The sequence below is a fragment of the Mus caroli genome, chromosome 1, assembly GCF_900094665.2.
Source record: "Mus caroli chromosome 1, CAROLI_EIJ_v1.1, whole genome shotgun sequence".
NCBI lineage: Eukaryota > Metazoa > Chordata > Mammalia > Rodentia > Muridae > Mus > Mus caroli.
The window spans coordinates 147855838-147872050 of NC_034570.1; the positions used below are offsets into that span (position 1 = coordinate 147855838).

Consider the following 16213-nt stretch of genomic DNA (forward strand, 5'->3'; position numbering starts at 1 on the left):
ATGTTGTTGCATTTTGCATGTTATGCTAATGATTATAATAAAAGTATACATGTGCAGTAAGATATTACAATTAAAATTTCATTTGTGATATGTAAAGAGAGTACTTCGCCAAAGTGAGGTACCAGACAAAAAGTAGTGTTTATAAAGAAAATGTTGCCAGACAAGTCAACGAGAGGAGAGACCCTTGGTCCTGTGAAAGCTTGATGCCCCAGTGTAGGGGAATACAGGGGTGGTGAGGAGGGAGTGGGTGGGTAGGGGAGCACCCTCATAGAAGCAGTGGGAAGGCAGATGGGATGGGGGAACATTTGAAATGTAAATAAGTAAAATATTCAATTTAAAAAAAAGAAAAGAAAAGAAAAAAGCAAATGTTTTAGGACTAGTTCTACTACTTTGAACCCCTCAATTAGATCAAAACTACAGAGAGTGGCCAGAGATTGAAAGGTCAAAAGACTTTTGTCAGAGTTAATTTTGAGAAAACTATTCTCTACAATGTATAGGGGAAATGGGGTAAAGTTTGATTCTTTCTGGATAGGTAGATGATGAGAAATGTCTAAGTGCTGGTAGTGGAACAAGAATGTTAATGCTTTAGGAGTGGTCTGCATGCCTAATTTCTAATAGTTGTCAGTGCAAAGAATGTATGATTGTTCTTTACCAGCACAACAAGTTTTTTTTTTTTTTTTCCTCTTCTCAGAATGGGCAGGAGAGATGCCTAAGTGTGTAAAATGCTTGCTGTGTAAGCCTAGATAACTCAATTCTGTAACCCCATACCCATATAAACGGACTGGGCACAGTACTGCATGTCCAGTGGTCTCAGTGATAGGAGGTGGAGACAGGGGGAACTGTAGTCAACTAGTGAGCTACAGGTTTAAGAGGAGACCCTGTTGCAAAAAATATTGTGGACAGAGATAGAGAAAGATCCTGATGTGACCTCTTTCTGGCCTTCATGCCCTTGCTTGGATGTATCTCTTCTCTTTAGAACTTCTTGAATCAAACTATAGGTGAGAGCCCCTTCAGAGATGAAAAATTCCTGAAGCAGGATACAAACCAGATTTATAGATCATAATGGAACACTAAGATGATACTAGAATGTGTGCCTTCCTTTCTTCTCCTGTTTCTATTCACCCCAAATCCCCAAATTAGCAATGTTTTCACCATTCCCTAGTTTTAAGTGCTTTTGAGTAAAAGGCAAAACAATCAGTCTTTTCATGGGCCCTGCCGTCTCACATGCACACTTTCAATGTCAAAATACAACCAATGTGGATCGTAGGAAATGATTTTGCTGGGTTTTAAATGATTAGATGACTTTTAAATAATGACTTTGCAACATTTTATTGTCTTTTCCTTTAAAGTACTCCTCATATCCTGTCTTTTGACTTTTTATTTTCACTGCCAATATCCTCCTTAGAGCATCTCACAAAATGAAATTTGTATCTCACAGTAACTTTATAATAATTGGTCTCCCAAATGTGGTCTCTGTGGTCTGGAATTCCATACTCCATAGTGCCAGATTTCTCCAACCATAACCCTGCGCTGACCATGTCGTTTGCTGAGACCTGTTTACAGATTCATTCACAGACAAGTATCGACACTTCTTAGTTTGACATTTAAGAAATTAAGAGAACTGGGCTAAAAATATTTATTCTCATAACTTTAAAAGGCATGTTCCCCAGACTTTTGGCTTTTAATAATTTTACCAAAAATTAGAATGCTGTCCCATTTCACTATCATGTTCCCTATGCCCAATATTTTGTATGCAACCTACTACTTTCTTTCTAGAAGCATTTTAAACATAGAAAACACCCCCCCCCCAACCATGGTGATCTGATATTTTGTGATGTTACAAACTGATATGCTTCTGTTCAGGGGGTCTTTACCATTTACACTACTAGAGATTGGGTGGTCTCTCCAGTCTGGACATTTGTTTTCTTGTCTGGGGACATTTTCTTGTATTATTCCGTTGATAACTGCCTCCCTAAAGTCTTTGTTCCTTTTTCCATAATATTGCTCATAGATTCTTTCATTCTTCATATTATTATTGCTGCATAGGTAGGTCTGGAAGTCAGAAGACCACTTGTAGTAGTGTGTTCTGTCTTCCCATCATGGAGGCTCTAGGGATGAAACCAGGACCTGGGGGAAAGTGCCCTCACTGGCTTCTGCCATCTTGCCCGTCAGTCTTCCATCTTCTGTTACACTTCCTGCAACAGTGACTTTATCTTTCATATTAATTTTCAAGTTCTTTCTTGTTTTGCAAAATATTCATTTTACTTGGGAAGGTTTTTTTTTTTTTGTTTGTTTGTTTGTTTTTGCTCTTCGTACCTGATTATTTCAGTCTTTGTCTTTCATTTTGGAGTATTTCTTTGGTATTTATAAGACATTTGGTTATGTGTTTAAGAGTAAAGCACTAAAAAGCTCAGTGGAAACTCTGTTCCTGGAATGAGCTCACAGACTAATGAGCTCCATTGCAGAGTGCTTCCTGGCCATCTGTCTTTTTCTTTAAACATCTTTATTAAGATATAATTCACATACAACAAAATCTACCCATTTCAAGTTTACACAGTTTTTAGTACAGTCATAATTGTGCAGTCATTACCACAACCTATGCCTAAAATCTTTTCAACCACTGAAAACAGAAGCCAAAACCCCTTTGCAGTTACTCCTCTCTCACTGGCTCTTTCTATATCTTCAGTCTTTGACAACTATTAATCTCTATGCATTTTCCTATTCTTTACACTTCCATATTCTACAAATGGAAACACAATATTTAGAATTAGTAGACTGGGGAAACTAAAGTGATTAGATTTTTTTCTCTCCATGGATCAAATGTATGATAGGCAGTGTTGTAGCCCTAGGCTGAGTCTATAGTCTGTGACAAGCTTCTTTGAATTATCATGGTTTCAAGGTTAAACAGTCAAACACATGGTAGCACAGGTCAGTATTCCATTCTTTTTTGTGGGTGACTAATATCATGTGGGCATATTATGTTTGTGAATTCATCAGTTGGTGGTCATTTGAGTTATCACTTTGGTAAGCATGATTACTATGAAAAATGCTGCTGTGAACATTTATGTCCATGTATTTGTATGGATATGTTTTTATCTGGAATGTACTCACCAGTTAGGATTTTAACATAGAAACACAAATATCACTACTATAAATCTCTTTGGGGAACTTTTGTTTTCCCAATGTATGTGGTAGGTATTATCTTAAATACTAGTCTCCTAAAGTAGTAGACTCTTCTAGAATTCTTGGAGTATGTGTGTTAAACTAACCTTCAATGGCAAATGCTAACTAGCTGACTATTTCTCAGTATCTATCCTTTTCTCTGAATTTAGGAACCGATTCTTGCATTATTGGGAACTCAGTATACCCAAATATAAAAATTTCCAGTTTCCCTTGCAAAATAAGTTAGTAATGAATAACCAAGGGTCCTTGGACTGTTTGATGGAAATTCTTTTAAAGCACGGTAACGCAGTTGGTAGTAGGCAATACCCTTAAAAGGGTCGGTCTCTCTTTTCTGATGTCTGAAACATGGATGTCATACCCTATCTTGTTTTAATAAAGAGCTCCTTGAAGATCCTGAGATTAGCACATTAGGACTTTTATGTGAGGGGAAAATAATCTTGTTCGAGTGACTACTACTTTAAGTATCTCTTCATAGCTCACTTATAGCTTAAGGAATAAGACTTCAGAAATCCTTTTTGCACAGCAACTGTATCTGATCATTCACTCATAAGTAACCTATGACTGAGGTTTTTCTAGTTTTATTAGCATTCATATTTCTTTCTTTCTTTTTTTTTTCTAGACAGGGTTTCTCTGTGTAGCCCTGGCTGTCCTGGAACTCACTTTGTAGACCAGGCTGGCCTCGAACTCAGAAATCTGCCTGCCTCTGCCTCCCGGGTGCTGGGATTAAAGGCGTGCGCCACCACGCCCGGCTCAGCATTCATATTTCTATTTCTAGTGTAATTTTTAAGGCAAAAAGAAAACCTTTTATGTATAACCTTTAAAATTCAATCTCTTTTTCTTCCTGGGCCCTGGATAGTATAAGAAAGCGGGGAGAGCAAGCAATGGAAAACAAGTCAGTTAACAATATTCCTTCACAGCTTCTGCTTCAGTGCTTGCTTGCAAGGTTCCTGCCTTGAGTTCTTGCACTAGCTTCCATCATGGATGGTCTATACAGTAAAAGCTGAAACAAACCCTTTCTTCCTGAAAGCTGGTTTTGGTCAGTTTTTTGTTTTTTATCATAGCAACAGAGGGCCAAACAAGAATTTGTACCAAACATGAGTGCACTCAATTTTATAAGACAAATACTAGATATAAACCCACATATTAACTGTAATATAATAATAGTGGGTGACTTTAAAGCTTGACCTCACTGAATGGCAGAATATCCTGACAAAAATAAATAAAAACATTGTGAGTTATTTATCATAAGTCAAATGTGACTAATAGATGCCAACACAAAATATTCCATCCCAACACTGAAGAATCAATATTCTTAGCAGCCCATAGAACTTTTTTCTAAAACAGATCATACAAAAGACTCAAATAGAACAGCATCAAATACACAAATATTGAAATAACTTTGTCTATGTCATCATAATGGAATTAAAACTAGAAGCAAACAACAAGAACTCCAGAACAAATACATGGTAAGTATTATTGGGTTACTGAAGAAATCAGGACAAAAAATATTCCTAGAATTGAACAAAAAATTAAAACACAACATACTAGAGCCTATGAGATTCAATGAAAGCAGATCTAAGAGGAGAGTTTACAGCTAAAAGTACTTACACTAAAAAATCAGAGTGTTCTCAAATAGTAACAGTATACCTTACAGCCCTGGAAAAACAAAAACAAGCTAAATCCCATTTCTTTCAGTAGACAGAAACAGATAAGATCTGTGCAGAAAGTAATGAGGTGTGCGCGCGTGTGTGTGTGTGCGCGCGCGCACACACACACACACAAACACACACACACACACACACACACACACACAAGGGGGTGGGGCAGAGAGAGAAAGAGAGAATCAATGAAAGGAAGAGTTGGTTCTTTGAAAAGATGAAAAAGATCATTAAATTATTAGCCAAAGTGACCAAAGAAAGAATAGATCCTGTCTAATAAAATTAAAGAGTTGGAAAGCTGGCTCAACAGTCAACAGCAATGATTGCTCTTGCAGAGGACCTGGGTTTGGTTTCCAGCACGCTTAGGTAGTTAACTCCAGGACCAAGGGAGGAAAAGCACAAGAGGGCTCTCTTCTGGTCTCTGCAGGCATAGCACAAATGTGATACAGAGACAGACATATATGCAGGCAAGACACTCATAAACATAAAAATAAATAAATAAAAAATAAAGAGAGACCAAAAGGGACGAATTACAACAGATATAGAAGAAATTTTGAAAATCCTAAGAGCATACCTTAAAACCTTGTATTCAACTAAACTGGAAAATATAGAATGCATAGATGGATTTTTAGATACATATGACATACCAAATTAAACGAAGATGAGAAAAACTAAACACATTTATAATAAGCAATGGGATTGAGGCAGTAATAAAATATCCTCCAGATAAAAGCAGTCCAGACCCAGATGGATGCAAATTCTACCAGACCTTTACAGAAGAACTAATATTGCTGCCTCTCAAACTACTCTATAAAATTGAAAACAAGGAAAGATATGTACTGAATTTTTTCTACAAACCAAGTATTACCCTAATGCTGGAGCCAGATAAAGACACAGCAACAAAATACATCAATGTCCCTGATAAATATAGCTGCAAAAACTATATACCTGCAAACTGAATTCCATATATCAGAAAGATAATTCACCAAGATGGAGGTGGTTTCATTACAGAATTGTAAGAATGGCTCAACATATGCAAATGAAGGAATAGTATTTCATACAAATGGACTCAGATAGAAAATAAACATCATCTCAATAGATCCAGAGGCTTTTAATAAAATCCAGAGACTAGACTAGATGGGACATATCTCAACATAATAAAAGCTATATATGATAGCTTTATACTAAATGAAAACTTGAAAGTATTTCTACTAAATCAAAATGATGACAGGAGTTTCCATTCTCTACTCTTATTCAATAGTGTCTGAAGTCTTGGCTGGAGGAGAGAGAGAGAGAGAGAGAGAGAGAGAGAGAGAGAGAGGACACACATAGAAAATTAAGTCAAAGTATCCTTACTTGTAGATAATATGATATATATAAGAGACCCTGAAGACTCTACCAGAAATCACTTAAGTCTTCAAAACACTTTTAGCAAAATGGAAGGACCCAAAATTAACATGCAAAACCACAGCAGCCTTCTTATATACTAATGATATATATAATGAAAAAAATCAGAGAAACAATTCCATTCACAATTGCTTCAAACAAAACAATACCACATCACAAATTGTCAATAAACCTAACTAAAGAAATGAAAGGTATCTACAATGTAAATTTTAAAACATTGGAGAAAGAACTGAAGAAAATAACAGAGGACTGAAAGAACCACTCATGGGTTGGCAGAATTAATATTGTGAAAATGGCTACATAGTAAATTTTAGATCCAACTACTTTTTTTCTTATTCTTTACTCTCTTTAAAAATTTTTTCTTTTATTCTTGAATATTATTTTCCCCTTTCCTTTCCTCATATAATCTTCCTTGCTCTCTTTCAAATTCATAGCCTCATTTTTCATTAATTGTTGGCACATGCGCATTCTCTCTCTCTCTCTCTCTCTCTCTCTCTCTCTCTCTCTCTCTCTCTTCCTTTGGCTCTTAAACATTTTGATAACTCTAAAGGTGCAGTAGTGATATGGCTATCTTAGTAGTACCTAACAGCTCTTTAATTGGACTTTAGGCCCACTCAAATGGTACTGGTAACCTAGAGCTAGTGAAGTCATGGGTCTTGGAGAAGCACCTATGCAACCGCTTTAATAAACCACCGCAATTCTAAGCACGTTCTAACTATTTGTCCTAGCATTTACAGATATGTGTAGTCCTTATCCCTCATCAAGAAAACTCTTTGCAACAGAGACCATTGCAGAAAACCACAACCAATCAAATACAGTGTTGTGGTGTTTAGTCCCAGTGGGTCCATCAAAACAGATGTTTACATTTCCCTATTTTCTATGTGGTCCACATATAAGAAGATCTGATAAGACTCAGGATGGAGGCAATACTAAAACAAAACAGAAAATTTTCTGCCTGTTAGAGTTATCATTTTTATTTCTGTTTGTGAGGAAAGTAACAGAAAACAGTGTCACTACCTAGAGAAAAAAAAAAAAAGATTAACTCCAAGTCCCCAGTATAAATCCAGGTCTACTACTAGTTGCCTAAGTCTGGGCAAGTTTCTCAGTCTCTCTCTACCCCCAGTTCCTCAACTGTAAGGTGAGGGTCAGGACAACTCCTGGAGCTGGATCACACAAAACAGTCCATGAAAAATGCTGTGTGCACAGTGAACACTCAGTAAGCACTGGCGATGCCAACACCAGCAGCATCATTTCTAACACTGTAATGCTGTGAGATGTTCAGATGTGTACACACAATGCTTCACAAGCATGTTATTTTTACTAAGTTAGCAGTTCTATTAAAATCCATACTTTCTTCCCACTATGTATCTTCTACAAGTGACTGTAAACCCAAGACTGATTTTATACAGACCAGTATAGTAGCCAAGAGCCCGGATGCTGCTCTTTTCACTAAAAATGCCCACGTGCAAATAGCATTTTTGCAATTTATAAACTATATGACTTGGACATTATTTATTATCCCTGTGCATCTGATTCTTCACTTATAAAATCAGCAGAAGAACATATTTATCATGTAAAGTTATTATGGAGACTGAATAAGATAATCATATGTATCCTAAATAGTACTCAACATTTTTAGCCTGCTATCCCTTAGAGTCAGTCATTTGAAGAAAAAGAATTTACCAATTACCAGCACTATGTGACTTTACAGAAATAGTATATCTGATTCTTAAAAACTTACACATCCCCAATCGCTATTATTTATATGCACTTTTCATTGGTTGACTGCTGAGCCAACAAGTTACATTTTGTAACTGTCACAATATAAGCAAGACAAAAAAAAAGTAAGTTTTGTACTGGATTATTCTGTCACTGATGTAGAGGTATAGAAGGTTCAAGCGCCTTATCAAAATCCACACTATGCTCGACATGGGGTGCCCACCTTTAATCCTAGCACTTGAGAAGCAGAGGCAGTTGGATTTCTGTAATTCAAGACCAACTTGGTTTATAATAGTGAACGCTAGGCCGATTAGAGCTGAGGCCAACTGAGATACCATCTCAAAACAGATAAGTCAACAATCCACTCTATCATCGGCTGTTCTTGTTTTAAACAAGCCATGTCCTACCTGTCATCTGCATTGCGAAGGGATGGAAGTCGAAAGCTTGTGTTTCTGTCAAGCTTCGACTGGCTTTTGGTCCTCTTGATGGAACCTTTCAGGCGCTTGCTGAAGAATCCCTAGAATGAAAAGGCAGAGTGGTGGGAGAGAGAACTATGTGGGAGCCTTGCCTTCTGCAATGAACTTGCAAAAGGAGTGGAGACTGAGAAAGAAGGACTGGGCCAGAATCTGGCTTTCCTTTTTCTTTTTCATTTTATAAATGCTTGTTGTTTGAAATTTCTTGGTAATGTAGTGAAAAGAGTTTTTTCTACTGAAAAAATAACTGAGATAATTGAACTTGTTGATAGCACCAATCTTAGTTTTTATAATAGTTGTGGCAGGGGAAAAAAACCAAGTTCACAAATAGACTTTTAAAACAGTAATAAAACAGACAAATATAATTTTCTAAGAAAATATTATCAACAATTTGAATAGCAACAGAAATGACACCTCATGATTTCTAAACTAAGAAAAATGGTTAGACAGAACAAACAACATGTGCAAAGTCCCTGAAGTGGGACCGTACCTGGTGTACTACAGAAACTGAAGACACTGCAGGAGGAGCATGGAGAGAGCTAACTAACTAGCACAAGGACTCTACTTTTAGCCTCCAAAGTGTTATTAAAATTTAGTCATGCCTCTTTGAATAGTTACTTATAAAATTCATTCAAATGCAGATAAACTATTTTACATGAAATACAGGTCATCTATGCAATGATTACAGTACTCAAAAGTTAAAGAAAAAAGTACTCTGTCCTCTTTGGTGACCTCCTGACACTGCACCAAACTACAGAGAGCTCCTCATCACCTTGCAAATAATGAACATCTAATAAAAAATGCTCCATAAATTCAAGAATTACAAGACATACGAAACAGTGAGATTCATTCTGGTCTTGTTATGCATACATTATATACCATGTTCTCAATCATTCCCCTCCCTGTTGTCCTTGCCCAACACAGGCCAACATTCTCAATGTGTGTGTCTATCTATCTATCACATTAGGGCTTTAGCCACTCAAGAGAGAAAGATGAAAAAAGTTATTTAATGACTGAAGAAACATGCTTATGTTATATTTGGTTATTCTTGTACCTGGAAAGATAAGTGTGGGTAAGATTCAGAGAGTAGCTCAGAAGTTTAGAAAGTGTGAAGTCTAGGGATTAATCTCAGTGCAAGAAATAACTAAGTGCACAAAATTTAAAAAGAAGATAAAAGAATGTGGTAAACCCACAAAAATACCATAGAGGTGCAATTATCTACATTTTAAATTCCAGCTTCTTACTATAAGTAGTTAAGAGATTTGAGGAAAGAGAAAAAAGTATCTATAAAAATTATTTTTTTAAAAAAAAGATTATTTATTATTTATATGAGTACACTGTAGCTGTCTTCAGACACACACTAGAAGAATGCATCAGATTCCATTACAGATGGTTTTGAGTCACCATGTAATTGCTGGGAATTTAACTCAGCACCTCTGGCAGAGCAGTTAGTGCTCTTAACCGCTGAGCCATTTCTCCAGTCCCTAAAAATTCTTTAAACAGTCATTTGCCTGATCTGCTGCACAGTGCCAGTATTTCGATACAGTTGCCATTAATCCTCAAGATATGTGCATTATTAACTACATCTCATCAGCATGGTTCCCTCATTAGTGGGTCTCAACCTGCCTAATGCTACAGTCCTGTCATGTTATGGTGACCCCCAATCATAAAATCATTTCATTGCTACTTAACTGATTTGTTTGCTAATGTTATGAATTGTAATGTAAATATTGGATATGCAGGATATCAGATACCCTTTGGGGTTGTGACCCACATGTTGAGAAGCATTCTTCATGGGCTCAGAAATATATTCAGCAAGCAAGAGTTAATGATAGGATTCTAGATGGACTGTTAGGGCTGGATGAGATTCAGGCCTAGGACTTCACTAAATACTAATATACTTCTAATAAAAATATAGTTATGCAGTTGACTAAAAAGTATCCTAGTAGATGTTTATTTTTCTAGACTTTGAATTTTACCTTTTATTGGCATTTATTTCACCACACTACTTTACTGCAATATTTATTTAATAAAATTTATTTTGTTTATTTCTTTTTGGGGGGGGGGTTTCGAGACAGGGTTTCTCTTTATAGCTCTGGCTGTCCTGGAGCTCACTTTGTAGACCAGGCTGGCCTCGAACTCAGAAATCCGCNGCTCACTTTGTAGACCAGGCTGGCCTCGAACTCAGAAATCCGCCTGCCTCTGCCTCCCGAGTGCTGGGATTAAAGGCGTGCGCCACCACGCCCGGCTTGTTTATTTCTTATTTAAAAGTTTTAAGAAAAATAAAGAGAAAACAAATGCTAATTCTGCCATAAAGGAGTTTGTAATTTGATATAGAATTCATTCTCTCTCTCTCTCTCTCTCTCTCTCTCTCTCTCTCTCTCTTTCTCTCTCTCACTAGAAGAGTTGAAATGGCTGAGGAACGATTTCTGAGCACAGAGAAACCTCTAAAGCTAGGATCAAGTAGAACAAAGACTAACAAAACCAAAACAGAATAGGCAAGGACCATGAAGCTCATGAGAAGCACAGTGGAATACTGAGAGAAAAAAACCAAAAATAAACCAAAACACCCCAAACAGAAGAAACCTATGAAATAACTGGATCTTTCTCAAATTAATATCAGATACTCAAGCAAGATCCACAGGGCAAGCAGCAGAAATACCCCAAACAAACTAAAGGCATCAAGATTACACTTATATGTATTTTTAAGCTTTATTTTTATTTGTATGAGTGTTTTGTGTGAATGCATGTATGTGTACCACATGAATGCTACCACAGTTTAGAAAAGGGTGTTGGACCCTACTGAACTGGAGATATAGATGGTGGTGAGACACCTTGTAGGTGCTGTGAACAAAACCTGGGCCTTCTGCAAAAACAATGAGAGCTCTTAGCCCTGAGCCATCTCCCAAGCCCCAAAGTAGGCATATTTTAAACCAGAAAAAAAAAATCTAAAAAAGGAAAAGAAATACATCTTTTCAGAAACCATGGAAACAAGACACATGGCATAAACTAAATAGGTAATAGAAATAAAAGTCACTACCTTAGAATTCTACAGCCTGAAAAATTCTTCTTCTAAAGTAAAGAAAGAAGCAGGCACGAGTTTCTAAGACAAGAGTTTCATTGGTTGTTAGTAGACCTGCTGAACAAGAAATACCAAAAAGACGGTAGGTGGAGAAGAAAATAAGCATAACAAAAGTAAAGGGAGTCTAGCTGACATACTATAGGAGGAGGAAAAAAAAGAAGAAAACAATAATAAGCCTACTCAAAAGTATGAAAGCAGATAAAGAGACAAAAATAAGAACGCAGAACAAGGGCAATGAACAGAAAATAGTAACAAATGTGCTAGATTGTAATTCATCAAAAATCACTTTAACACAAATACTATAGATGTATCAGTTACAAAGCAACAGGAATAAACCATATGCTGTAAACCATATGCTGTTTAACGAAGTTCATATAAAATATAAATACTAACAGATGAATGGTAAATGGACTGTAAAGATGTAATTTGACAACTCCAGAAAAACAGGAGTAGCTACACTCATCTCAGACAGAGTAGACGTCAGAAAGACTGTGCTGAGATCAGGAAGATAACTAACTGAATAATAAAAAGGTAAATATCCCCCAAAGGCAAAAGATTCAATATATGAATACCTAACAAGAGCATCATAGAACACAAGGCAAAATTGATGAAACTGCTAGATGGTGGCTGTTCTGAAATGTTCTAACTGAAGTCTGGACATCTGTTATCAGAAAAGGACAGGTCTTACAGGTAGGAAGTCAGAGATCATAACTTAGTACCACAGCCAATCAACTGAATATAAGTGACATCTATGGAGTATGTCATTCTATAACAGCAGAATAAATTCTTCTAAGGGTCTTATGGAACATTCATAGATAGAAATATTCCAGGTCATGAAACCAACCTTAACAAATTTAAAAGAATAGAAATCATGCAATGAATGTTTTCAGACTACTATGGAATTAAACTCCTACTAAGCAAAAGAAGGATGACTGAACATGTTTAGATTAAATAACATACTCCCTTTTTACTAAAAAAAAAGAAAAAGAAAAAAAAAAGCTTGTTTACTTTCTGTGCCATGGTTTATGTATATAGGCCAGAGGACAACTTGTAGGAGCCAAGTTGTGGTCCTAGGGATTGAACCTGTATCCTCAACCTTGGCAGCAAGTCTCTTTGTCTGCTGAGCTATCTTACCAGATCAATAATATACTTCTACAAAATCCATGTGAATCAAGGAGGAATTAAGGAGTAACTAAAATAATATATTTTATGAAAATGAGAACATCACATCTAAATTTGTGCAGTGAAAATGAAAGAAGATATATTGCAATACATCTCATCAACATTAAGATATTAATAAAATGCAACTGTGTGCCCAAAACTGTGGTGGCCTAGATGAAATTCAATGGCAGTCATGATCTGCCATGCTTAAACAACAAATAGATCAGCCTGTCATGTAGTAAAGAAGCTGGGTTGCCCAATGGGTGCCTGGAATCCTAGCTATTTGGAGCACTGAGGCAGGAGAAAGGGTGCTTGAGCCTAGGAATTCAAGGCCAGTCCAGTCCGGGTAACATGGCAGGACATGATCTCAAAAAGAAAAAAAAAAAAGAACTATTTGTTTCAATAACTAATCCTTGAACATAAATTACAAACACATTCTGACTACTGAGTTCTACCAAACATTTAAGGAAGAAATGATATCAAATATCTATCGTCTCTTTGAGAAGATGTAAGTAAAGAAAGTACTTTTTATTTCAGGTTTAAGGAACAAAACAAAACAAAACACAATTTCAGTGGTCAATACAGATCCCCTGTATAATCATTCCCCATACATACACAATTATTCTCAATATCACACCCAAGAGGACATCTGTTTAAAATGATGAGTCTACTTTGACATCAGTACTGCCCAAATGGCACTACTGATGCTATGTTTTGGACAAATGTAGACGATATGTGTGCTCATTACAGTACCATTCAGGGTATTTTCTAAAAATCTGCTCTGTTCCACCTATTCATCCATTAACCAGCTACAGCCCTCAAAACTCCTTTTTTGTTGTTGCTGTTGTTGTTGTTTTCTATCTCTGACCTTTTCATTGATTCTATAGTTTTACTTCTCTAGAATATTATATAGTTGGAATCCATGCATTATGCAGATGTTTTTAATTGACTTCTTTCTTTAAACAACACACAATTATGCTTTCTTCAGCTCTGGTCTGGTCTTTGTTTTCTTTTCTAGTCTTTCTTCCTGTTCACGTTTAGCAGTCTCTGCTGACAAGTTTCTAAGATTAGAGACTGTTTCCTCAGCTATGTCTGCTCTACTAACAGGCCAATAAAGGGACAGGCTTTGTACACTAGTTTAAATTTTAAATTTTTTTTATTGGTTCTTTGTATATTTCATATCATGTACCCCAGTCCTGCTCATCTCCCCTGCCTTTGCCTCATATCTGCCCTTTGCCCTTGCAACCTCCCCTACAAAACATACAAGCAAGCAAGCAAACAGCAAAAAACCAACAAAATAAAAAGCCAAAATACAAAAAACAAACAAACAAACAAAAAACCCCAAGCCCCAAAGCATTGAAAACATCTTTTTGTGGAAGTTGTAGTGTGTTACAGTGTGTCCCCACAGCATACCCCTCTGTCCATTCACCTTCACGTGTGAATGTTCAGTTCAGTCAGTTGTCTGGTTTGAGATTTCTGGCTTCTGGGACACCATCAATATTGGGTCTTCATTGGGACTCCTCCAGTTATCCTGTTGGTACAGCTTTGGGAGGGACAGCAGTGCTTGCTTTTTCACATGTCCCAGCTGCTGGCAGATGCTATAGATGTGGGTCTGGGTGGTAGCTGAGCTGGTCAGCCCCACCGGCTGTCCCTTATCCACATCATGGGCTCCTTTTAGAATTCCTTCCTTTCTGCTTATACTGCCTGTGTTTGGCATGTTGTCTACTTTATCCACAAGAATTTTTAGCATACTGATCATAACTGTTTTAAATTTTCAATTTGGTGATTATATCTTATACTGGTTCTGATATTTTCTGTCTCTTTAAACTATATTTTCTATTTTTCCATGTTTCAGGTCAATTAAAAAAAAACACATCTTTGTTCTTAAAAGGAAGAAGAGATAGTTTATTCTAGAACCATTCTGAATGATTGTGGCCTTGGAACACAAATTTCACATTTCAATTGGAAGCAGTTTCCACAGTGTTTTTGTTGTTTTATAGAACAGAAAAAGTTATAAATCCAGGCAACTTTAAAATATATTGGTAGGTACACTGAGATGGGGAAATTTTCCTGTAGGCTCAAGATACTGCCGGCCCTTTTGGATCACTAGAAGCTAGATGCCTGCTAAATCAGCTCAGACACAGCTAGAAAGAAAACTCCAGATGAGTAGAACTTAACCCAAATAAGGGAATTAACTTCTGGACCTGCAACTCTGCAGCAGAGTATTGAAATTCTAAGCAGTCAATCAAGTATCTCCAGACACAGAAACTCCTCTGCCTGCTGACAGGCAGACACAGCTTGTTTTCAGGAATTTTCAATCACATGTGTGGTTTTTTTTTTTCTTGATAGCTGGATGAATGCGACAGGTGACAGGAACCATGGTACACAGTCCCTTAGTAGTGTGGCAGTGAGGCGGTGACACTCCAGTCTTGTGACTAGGTCTTGAGCATTTTGTGAGCTTGTGTTCAGAACTGAAAGTTTACTCTGTTTCTTAGTACCAACACAGTCACAGCTTATCAACAGAGAACCAAAGTCAGAATTTCAGGCCCTTCCTATCCCCCCCAGGCCAGCTAGGCAGATAAAGAGATTCTCTTCAGAGAAGATCTTGTTAAGGAGAGACTACTTTGTCTTATTTCACAATGTCCGCTCTCCCTTCTCTGCCAGAAGACAAGGGGGATCTTGCTTGTGGATGTAGCAGAATCTACTTCCAGCTTTTTCATATTGATAGTTTCCTGTTTAAAGACTACACTTCCCAACGTCCCTTGAGGGCCATGAAAGTTATTTCTACCCCTTTTCAACCCTATATGAAATCTCATCTCACCTTCCCTTGGAGGTATTTTGGCCATGTACACACATGGGTGACAAAGACATCCTCTTGCTGTGAATGAACATGGTCCTGCCTAAGTCTCTCTTTCTTCCTTCTCTCTCTACAACTAGCTGCCTTTTAGAATAATATAACATATGGTGCTGTGCCAGGATAGAAAATATGAGACTACTGGGGGCTCAAGCCCAGGCATGGACAAACATCCCTTGCTCTCATATGCTCCCCTGCCCAAGTAGCACAGGACCAGGCAAAATCACCAGTTTCTCTTAGACAGCCTTTTCTTTTCTCTTTTTAAAAATTTTTTAATTAATTTTTTTTACATTACAATTTTATTGCAAACAAAATATAGAGTCCAACAATTGTTACAATATGAATACGTTTATATATACAGATGTACATATGTATATACAGACAAGATAACATTAATTTATATTTATATAAATTTGTATATATGATCATATATTTATATGATCCTGTCTAATAGTAAAAGTATTACTACTATGTTTTTAGGAGTATTTCTAATAGGTTGTAGTTCTACTCTACTGAGAATGCTGGCTCTGGATCTGTATTTTGACCCATCTGTCCCAGTTGCAAGCATGCTTGTTTAAAAGTTTCCTCTACAGTCGGCCTGGGTTAGGCCAGCCACCCGACTGTGATCAGGAAGAGGAGATCAACCTAGGAGAAGACACTATGGGCTTAAAAAGAG

At 36.9% G+C, this 16213-nt stretch overlaps 1 protein-coding gene across 11 annotated transcripts in view; it reads right to left on the reverse strand.

Annotated features, from left to right (window-relative positions):
• Rasal2 (RAS protein activator like 2) overlaps window positions 1-16213 on the reverse strand; it is a 269796-nt gene that overhangs the window by 50847 nt on the left and 202736 nt on the right. For all 11 annotated transcript variants that reach the window (XM_029477236.1, XM_029477217.1, XM_021170205.2 and 8 more), the window contains one exon: window positions 8375-8484. In XM_029477236.1, the coding sequence (XP_029333096.1) occupies window positions 8375-8484 (110 nt within the window). The remainder of the gene's footprint in view (window positions 1-8374; window positions 8485-16213) is intronic.